The sequence below is a fragment of the Lingula anatina genome, chromosome 8 (assembly GCF_051362555.1).
Source record: "Lingula anatina isolate TDL-2025a chromosome 8, LinAna3.0, whole genome shotgun sequence".
NCBI classification, from domain to species: domain Eukaryota; kingdom Metazoa; phylum Brachiopoda; class Lingulata; order Lingulida; family Lingulidae; genus Lingula; species Lingula anatina.
The window spans coordinates 19,491,563-19,501,745 of record NC_141774.1 but is presented as its reverse complement, the minus strand read 5'-3'; the positions used below and the strand labels follow the sequence as shown (position 1 = coordinate 19,501,745).

At 34.7% G+C, this 10,183-nt stretch overlaps 2 protein-coding genes across 2 annotated transcripts in view; one reads left to right on the top strand and one right to left on the bottom strand.

Annotated features, from left to right (window-relative positions):
• Positions 1–45: 45 nt before the first annotated feature.
• LOC106151648 (cholinesterase-like) lies at positions 46–9,103 on the bottom strand. The gene is made up of 12 exons (XM_013525021.3): positions 8,555–9,103; positions 7,667–7,843; positions 7,235–7,391; positions 6,654–6,845; positions 6,186–6,345; positions 5,578–5,632; positions 4,844–4,994; positions 4,169–4,350; positions 2,934–3,060; positions 2,372–2,537; positions 1,719–1,915; positions 46–1,518 (listed from the first exon to the last, which is right to left on the bottom strand). The coding sequence occupies exons 1-12, from the start codon at positions 8,849–8,851 to the stop codon at positions 1,373–1,375; spliced, it is 2,007 nt and encodes a 668-aa protein (XP_013380475.2). The 5' UTR covers positions 8,852–9,103; the 3' UTR covers positions 46–1,372.
• A 170-nt stretch (positions 9,104–9,273) lies between these two features.
• The window catches only part of LOC106151370 (uncharacterized), a 28,065-nt gene continuing 27,155 nt past the window's right edge, over positions 9,274–10,183 (top strand). Inside the window, exon 1 of the mRNA XM_086994668.1 lies at positions 9,274–9,457. The gene's annotated coding sequence lies outside the window, so the exon portion shown is untranslated. The remainder of the gene's footprint in view (positions 9,458–10,183) is intronic.

Below are 10,183 nucleotides of genomic sequence, written 5' to 3'. Positions count from 1 at the left end.
ACAGAAAAATGATGGGACTTGATGGCAGACAGCTATAACAAGAAATATTTATCAACATTTTATTTCTTTTTTTAACACATACTACTCATAGTAATTAAGCTTCCATTTAAACAATTCAGCTTTTCAACCGCCCCATTTCATGAGGTTAGTACACAATTTTCAGTCTATTATCACTATTATACAAGAAGATACAAAAATGTTCAAAGTTCATTATCAGTTGTGAAGAGACTACTTTTTATTTCCTTATAGTTTTTTTCTATAGGTTTATTTTTCAACTACAATTCCTGGCACTCCAATTAAAAATCTAAAGCCATTATTTACATAATTCTAAACCTACTTCAAAATGTGATATTTGGTACAGTACTTCAACTCTATTCAGACGAAGAGGCAGCAGTCTTCTGTTTTTTGTCTCCATGAAAATGCATTATAAAAATGACAACCATGTTCTTTTGATAAAATAAGCAAATAAAACATGAATTAATAAGTCACATAAGTGCAAAACCTAGAGCATTCTTGAAAAAAGTCTGTTTTAAAAGAGAAAGACATTCACCATCACAGGCAGAGTGACAAATAATTACGCTTCCAAGTTGAAAAATCTTCAACTACAGGTCTGGAATGATAGAGTTGTTACATTTATTTATAAAAACTAATAAATTTCACAGCTGACACATTCAGAGATATTGTTTTAAAAATAATTTTAAAAACAGATTTATTTAAAAAGTTTGGTCCCATTCATATCCAAGAATTGGTGCAATATATAATAAATATGTATCTTGATGACAGTAAAAGGTTGACACAACCAACTTGAATGTTTTCAATATATCATAAGCACACCTGAACTCTCCTATATATCACCTTCCAATTCCACACTTTGTGGAAATGTAATGAGAAGTTCAACACTATATATAAAAAATATTTACAAACTATGTGCATAAAGTAGGTACAATCAAGCAGTTCAAAAACTTGAGTCAAACCATCATAATAAAAAAAATATCATAAATATTCAACAGTGAGGTTTCTGGCAGAGAAACTAAGAAATCCTGACTTCCAAATTGTTCAAATATTTTCGTCACAAGTACAAAAAAAATACCTAAGTTATAGGTACAAGAGTGAACAATGAGAGATTTTTTTAATATTTAACTAAAGGCATTGTTGAAGTGTTAAATTTAAAAAAAAGTGCCTCAACTTAAAAAAAAAAAAAGAAAGTGCCTTAAATTTTATTATACAAATTTGCCAAAGTTTTTCAACAAAAAGAAAAATGTTCCCATGATATTAAAATAATAAGAAAAAATTATGATGATAATTCCAGAAGATTGAAGGGCCTCACATCACATCACATTGCATGGCTGACAACAAGACATATCCACATTCACTATACATATTTACTTCTGGCTCGAATCAGTGCCACAGCGAGGCAGGCAATGATCAGCGTGGCGAGAATCCCAAAGACCACCAGTCCCCAGGTGGCTATCTGGAAGTCCCTGAAGGCAGCCGGGGTTGGCCAGGGCGTGGTGAACACTGGAAAATAGTTTATATACCATAATATACATTTTATTAAAATTATCCTTACATACCTCCAACTTTGGTCACACACACACACACACACACAAATAATTCCACATCCACAATCACACACACACACACGCACACACACACACACACACACACACACACACACACACACATAAACACACACATACTATGTCAACAATTCTTACCTGGAATAAGATCCACAACCTCTGAAAACCTATACATCCAGAAGGCAAACTCGTCCTGCCTATACATCACATCGTGATAGGGGTACTCGTCAATCACAAGGAAGGTGAGATTGTATGGGTTAACAGGGAGCCAGGTGATATTACGCAGGTGGTCGCGGCGTATGTCACCTTCCTCTGGGAGATCAGGTGTCGTGTTGCTGGAAGAGAAAAGACAGGCATTATGGTATTGTACCAAACAATGAAATAAATTAACTCATGTCAAAGAAATATTGTATTACTTGTCAAGAAAAAAACATTAAATAATTAAATAAGGTTGAATAATAATTTATTTTGAAACAACTTTTTTCTTATTTAATTGAAATCCAACAATCTAAAGCAATTTAATTGTAATGTAGACCTTAGTAAAACGTAGGATTGTTCAAACCATCAGTGAAAAAAACATCCAACACCTAACCAAAAGTATGTGTGATTGTCTCTGTTTAAAGAACTTCTTATAAGACAAAATAAAACAATATCAAAATTCTAAGCTAGAAAAATATATTGAACATAGTATTATATCGCACACATATGCAGACCACATATAACATTATTCTGTTCCAAGTTGGTGCTGCACTTTTAATCAAATTTTTAACCCTCAATGATCAAAGCCTTACCCTCTTCTGGCAAACTCCGTATACACAGTGATCATGAAGTCACTCATATTTCTGTCCAAGTAGCCGTCATATAGTTTATTAATCTTGATGCTACTGACGTTGGCGAAAGTGTAGTTCATGTGGGGAAAACCAAAGATATATGGGATGTCAGCACCATGGGGGATACCTAAATATATGACAGAGTAATTTAAATATTATGTTGAACGTTGTCCCCATGTGGTATATATGTATAATTCCAGGCTTCCAATGGCCAGTTACCATACTGTATAGTTTAAATATTCTTAGTCATAATGTCTTCTACATGCAATGGTATATAGTAAAAGTATCTCTGCCTCGAGGCCTTAAACTATTTTTTTCTCACTGTGGATTTTCTTTATAAAACTATCAGGACAGTCCTGAGCATTGCTGTGGTCACAGAAAGGAGGCACATACATCGCTTAGGTTACAGAATGTTTTTTTAACTCTCAAACACAGCCATACTATGGGACGCAGAAAGGACATCGTCCAGTGTAAAGGGGGCTTAAATGAAGAATTTCAAAACAAACGACTCCTTGGCACTCACCCCTCCATCCTGGCTCTGTCTCCATTTCTGACCTGTACTGGAACACGTAGAAATACGTCCTGTTTAAGTTGGAGGCGTTCTTCAAAGTGTAGTCCAGTCCAGCGCCATACTTGAGATCTCCATATAACTGAAACACATCAACACCATTATTATCATCACCATATAACTGAAATACACCAACACCATTATTATCATCACCATATAACTGAAACACATCAACACCATTATTATCATCACCATATAACTGAAATACACCAACACCATTATTATCATCACCATATAACTGAAACACATCAACACCATTATTATCATCACCATATAACTGAAATACACCAACACCATTATTATCATCACCATATAACTGAAATACACCAACACCATTATTATCATCACCATATAACTGAAATACACCAACACCATTATTATCATCACCATATAACTGAAATACATCAACACCATTATTATCATCACCATATAACTGAAATACACCAACACCATTATTATCATCACCATATAACTGAAATACATCAACACCATTATTATCATCACCATATAACTGAAATACACCAACACCATTATTATCATCACCATATAACTGAAATACATCAACACCATTATTATCATCACCATATAACTGAAATACACCAACACCATTATTATCATCACCATATAACTGAAATACACCAACACCATTATTATCATCACCATATAACTGAAATACACCAACACCATTATTATCATCACCATATAACTGAAATACACCAACACCATTATTATCATCACCATATAACTGAAATACACCAACACCATTATTATCATCACCATATAACTGAAATACACCAACACCATTATTATCATCACCATATAACTGAAATACACCAACACCATTATTATCATCACCATATAACTGAAATACATCAACACCATTATTATCATCACCATCAATTTAGGGATGACACAGTCAGAGAATAATTCCAGCAGCCTGTTATTTAATAAGAATAATCATGACATAATTCTTTCTTCAATCAACAGCTTACTAGTAATATATTAAGGCAGTAGTTTGGGAGGCAAGTATTATATATCGTCTGAATGGAGGTTATTCTCCTTTGTAGCCTCAATCCCTCAAAAAGATGCTCTGACAGACACTGACATATTAGACATAAACAATTTCAATATTTAGCTGTTGATTTAACACAAATTTAACTTTATTCTTAGGGATGAGTCTCATAACCTACATGCATCAACTCCTGTGTCCTTGCAGTGGCATTGTCTGGATTCGTCCAGTACGTATACTCAAACCTCACTGCTTCCCTTGCCCTCTCAATGTCCCAGATTCTTCGTCTCGCCAGAAAGTCGTCTACCGCCATGTCAAACTCCGTCTCTGTGATGCCTTTTCCCATGGTGGGAGAGATGTTGGCTGAAATGATGAGAGGTCAATGAAATTTCTGGCAGTCATGTTACAAATTGAAGCCAAATCATGTCTTATCAAAGAGAGCAAAAAATGGCAAATGGGCTAATAAAACCCTTAAGTTTCCTCCATCCAAAGTAAATTTTATTTATTTATTATTATTATTATTTTTTTTTTTTTTGGCTTTATTATTACCTTTTGTTATTATCTATTTTGTTTCTAAACAAATTCGGCAAATGATTCAAAGTGTATTTTAATGTAAAAAGAAATAAATTATCACACCTACAGGCAGAATCCTCAATTGATAATTAATATATAATATATTTAACTTAATATTTAATTTCAAAGTCAAATGAAGGACTCAGTCTGTATTTGTCGTCTTTTGTGTAATCAAATAAACAGTTTTACATTTCCATTTGTCATCTGCTTCTGCAAACGTACACCATACACCCTATGAAAATTAATTCTCAAAAGAAAGTACACAACTTCATATAGAACTTACGTATCAAATACGATCCCTCATTCAAACACAGCCCTGCCAAAAACATGACTGGTGCAACTGCACCTCTCTCTCTGAGGTTTCGTGGGGTATCAGTGAGGAAGCCATCATATCCATCCACTACAGGGGCCCAGGGGCCTGCAGGCAGCCATTCCTGGAAAATACACACTCAATGCTTCAGTATTCTTATTTATCTATTTATTCCCATTTCAGGGGTGAAAGACATAAGAGAATACAAAGTTACATAAAATCGCACACAGAATTCCCATCTTATATCATTTTATATCAACAAACAGGTCACCCCGTTTGCAAGCTTGTTTAACTAAATTAATTTTGCTGAAAATTGGGCTTAATTTTAAGACTCAAATGTGTCTATTTGACACAAGAGAAATCAGCAGCATCTTCTATAGCAGGAAGGATCAATGCTTATTTCATTTAAATGGACTAATGAACTACAATATATATCAAATTGTTTGTCCAAAATTTTAGATCGATTTTCTGGGCAAAATGTCTTTTATCTAAATTTACACAAATAAAGGCAACACTATTAATACCAGAACTTTTTCTCTCCTCATCTGTAAATTAGAACTCATCCTTACTTGACGTCATAAAGATAACACAGTTTTTTTCCCTTGTTCATGGAAAATATAATGTTGATCATACATAATGATTTAAACCCTTCAATTATAGTAAAAGAGATGTAAATATTTCACACTATTATTCACAGTTGTCCTCACCCTCTTAGAAATATTGAGGCCAGCCAGGGTAATCTCCTCCCAGCTCTTGGTGTACCTGATTAAAAAAATAAATAAATAAAAATAAAATAATAATAATAAAAATAATTGAAATATTCATTTTTTTTCATATATAGCACATTTCCCTATAATAACACATCCCATGTACTTTACAGATATATAATATATAATACATTTTTCAAAATTATAATTATATTAAAATGATACAAACTATTGTTAAAGATTAATCATAAAAACTTGGAAAAAGATGAGATTTTAGACAAGTTTCCATAATTTTCGGGCATGAACAGTAAAAGCCCATAAAATTTGTTACATTGTCACTTCATTTCAGACTGGCTAAGAATAAGGGTCCATTCCCAAAGAACCTATCATTCTACAAAGATAGATCCAACATCAGGGGACTCGCTATAACTACTGGTGATAATATCAGTACATTGTAAACAAGTGGAGGCATGTTAATTTGTTAATCTAATTACATTCACCTATAGTCCCATAGAGCTGGATTAATCTACTAGTACCTAGAACAACAATTTCATTGGAAACAAGCCCTAAAATTGTTGCAAAAAGAGATTCTAGATTCCCCCAGTTACCTGAGGCACTGGATCAGAGAGTGGTGATCATTGTGATCCACGGGACACCCCAGGCGGTATCCCAGTTCATAGGCATACTCCCTGGGGCGGTACTTGGGCTCTATCACCCCCCACTCCACCATATCTGCTCCTCCAGCTGCAGCCGCCTTGGTGAAGAGTTCTGGGAGAAATAAATTTATTATTTAGTGATTGCGGAGGAAGGAATAAACTATGAATTACTGAGTGAGTGAGTGGATAATGACTGACCAACTATGATAAGGAAATAAATTATTAATTAGTGAGTGGATGAGTAATTGCCTGAGTAAATAAGTTGTTAAGTGTGTGTGTAAACAAGATGGCAACTGAGTGAGTGTGAGAAAAAAACTAATGAAAATTTATGCACTTTTAATTTGCTTGGTGTTACTGGCTTCAATTCAAATCCAACACTCAAATCTCCATACAAATTGCATTCAAAGAAGGTTTACTCACTTCTTCCTCTCGACTTATCTGACACCAGATGGAGCCCTACACTGACTGCGCCTGCATCATGCCCAAATATCATGACATTATTGGGGTCTCCATAGAAATACCAGATGTTTTCTCTAATGAACTCCAGAGCCCGAACTTGATCCAACATCCCATAATTCCCCCTGGCTTTTGCATCCTCAGTAGATAGAAAACCTGCAAAACATATTTGCTTACTAGGTAAGAATGTTCATGCCTTATATGGAGAGTGATAAGCTCTTGTACCAGACCTCTTTTTGCTAAGTTTTCATATCTTTAGGAAAATGATATTATTTTTTTCTAATAAAAAAAATTGAATAAAAGTAAAAAAAAAAAAAAGTGAAACAAATGAAGTATTTAGGTGTACATAATTATGGAACTGCAAGAATTTTAGATTATAAGGGGAAACTACTTTAGACAGAGACAACATTTTCAATTTATCTAATGGATTTTCATGCTTTGCATAAATGAAAAAGGTAATTCCTTTTGTGCCTTTAAAAACTCTGCTATTTTTGCTCCTTTGAAAAAGCTGTATGTAAATTATCAGAAAGTACACAATTCCTTACCTAATGGACCCAGCCTGTAGTTAAACGTTACAAGAACGACTTGTCTCTGTGCAAGAACTGTCCCAGGATACATCTGTGCTGAGCCGTGTGTGAATTCTCCTCCATGGATATATACTAGCACTGGCCACCTCTTGCCATAATACGGGTAATATGTGATCTGAAAATGGACACCACGCACTTGATTTCAGACAGGTATCATAGTGACTACATAACATAAAAAGACTTTGCGACCATTTTCACGCTGTGTAGTATATTGATTGACAACATAATACTGGTTACAACATAAGACACTCATCAAAACAAAGTACCACTCTCAAAACAGCCAGTTAACCTAATTAATTTTTATTGGTCCAAACAGTTATGAAGCAAACCTGCATTCTCACATTATTAAACAGCCCCCCCCCACCCCCACCAAGTCTAAACCACACTTACATTTGGTGTGAAGATATTCATGTAGAGACAGTCCTCACTGGTATTGGTGTGGTGAGGCAGGTTCTGCTGCAGGACAATGTTCTTAGGCTGGGGACACGCTGGCCTGTAGTAGGTGGCATCCCATGTTTTATACCTCTCCACGTCTCTCTCCATCCACTTGTCAGGCTCCTCGGGGGGCTACAGGAGCATATATATAATGATATATATATTGTGTTCAAACTACGTTTAAAAGGTCAGGAAACTAAAACAAATAATTAAGTCATATTGGATCAAAGTTAAAACAAAAATCCTCTTTTGAGCACTATTCTTGTTATTTTCTGCTTTAGGTCTGTATGTTTGACAGCTGTGCTGATTTGTTTTAATATCGCAGTAGGGAAAAAAAATTAAAAAAAAACAACAAAAAACAGACAGGCTGCTCAATTATAATTAATTGACTAATCAATTAATTAATTACCACCCTAATCTTATCAATTGTCAGTTAATTAAACCATTTATATGTCTTATCTTGAAAAGACCATATTTTTTTAGTAAGGCTGATAATTTAAACCAGCAAAGGCAAATTCTCTTTAAATTGGCTAATTTACTAGTAGTTAAAAAAGATAAGTTTTACATCCACAACAACTTTATTTCATAAAAAAATGTAAAAAGTTCAAGTCTAGCAAGGTTGGATCTTACATTTCAAAATGTTTAAAATCAAACTTAACTCAATAATTGTGCGCGCAATTTGCACTTTTTTAAACAATTATCCACACACACAGGTATTTAAAAAACTAAAATATTAATTTAATGCACGAATATCCATGACTCATGAATGTTAAACAGTGATGCATGCGTCATAAAAAATTAGTTAAATCATTAAAAAAAAATAATAATAATAATAATCCTCACCCTGAACCTCAACGTCCCAATGGGAGGTTTCGCATACGGCACCCCGAGAAACACGTTCACATATTTCCTGTAGCCATATCTCCAGTTGTGTCCCCTGTACTGGATAGAATACCCTCGGACTCTCCCGTACTTGATCTGCACTTCAGGCTGGTAATAGTAAAAATCGTTACCCGTCACTGGGTTGGGGTCATTCCCCCAGCTCGACCACTGGTTCCAGTTTAATGGCTGACCAGAAGTCACTGCAATGGTCAGTGTTAAACATAATAACACGACTAGCACCGAAGTGTCTCTCTCCATGGCACCCGAGTGTTCTGATCAAGCGGTGTTTACCTGTGGCAATACATTCTGCGTCGAAAATGGCGGATTCCGGGTCACGTGACCTCAGGTGGATGATCTCACCTTTTGTTTGGAGCTTATATATAACGTATAAACGTTTTAAACAATCCAAGACAAAAGTCAATGATCATTGACATAGGAAATGATACCCTGGTAATGAAACAATAAGTGACAGGGGTCAACAAATCACAAACGGAAAAATTTTGCACTTGTTAGCTAAGTTTTCAAATGATTAATGCAACGTTTAGCCGTTAGGTGGCAGGGCGATCGTGGCAGGTGAGAAATACGGTCTAAAAGTCTAAAAGCCCATTGGACCTACAGCCGGTTTAAAGGCGAACTAAAACTAACAAATATAATGTATTTTATAAAGTGGTCTTGTATGAGTTTGGAACCACAACTGAATAGCTTCCTCATGAAAACATGAAAAATACACTTTCTTGTATAACTAATGGAACTCTTTTGTATCTGTAGGGCGGAAAGTATATTGTATGGTAATCGAAAACGACACAGCTGATCTTGAGAAAAACTCTAAATAATTTGGTGAAAATGGACAAAACTTAACATCTGGTAAGTGGACAAAATCATTGAAGGCTGCTCTTTGTCTTTGTTATTAAAATGAGAAGCCAATTGCTTGTATCTGAGCCTTTTTTCCGTTTTAAATGTTGCATGGAAATATCAAAAATAGTAACACTGATAGTGAAATTGCGTTGCGCTATACAAAAACTTCCGAGTCTGTTTCACAGCTTTCATTGGTAACCCTTTATTTGAAAAATAAATAAATAAAATCAGTTAATCAATTTGATTTGCCCATTCAAGCATTGTTGTGCATTGAGATAATATTCAATAGGCCAAGCAGGAAGAAAAGTGAACTTGTTATCTGGACTAACCAAATCTGCGTGAATTTTTCAACCAATTGTGATCTGTTTCATCTCAGACAGTCTCTGCTCATGTGTCATTTCTGGAACAGTGCACAGGTCAAGTGGAGATTTCAATTGTTTGAGAAGTATGGTATTTGCCCATCAGTACTGCAATCAAGATAAGACTCTCATCAGGGTACTTATTTATAAAACTGTAAACTTTGAAAAGGTCAGGTACTGCACTGAGTACAATATTACATTGAAAAGTTCAGCTTGATATTTCATGGGTAAAATGGCACAGTGAGTGCTACCTGACAATTAATTGTGCACTGTTATTTTTTAATATTATTTACTCTGAAGACTTTTCAGGAGACTTATAAAGACAATCAGGCTAAAAGAGCAATGTAAACTTTTTAAAGGGCTTTTTTATCATGAA

Excerpts from the sequence above, each read along its gene's own strand:
- LOC106151648 (XM_013525021.3), bottom strand. The coding sequence starts at position 8,851 with ATGGAGAGAGACACTTCGGTGCTAGTCGTGTTATTATGTTTAACACTG. Across the intron at positions 7,392-7,666 it reads TGAATATCTTCACACCAAAT|ATCACATATTACCCGTATTA; the intron begins GTAAGTGTGGTT and ends GTCCATTTTCAG. Across the intron at positions 5,633-6,185 it reads TCTCTGATCCAGTGCCTCAG|GTACACCAAGAGCTGGGAGG; the intron begins GTAACTGGGGGA and ends TTTTTTAATCAG.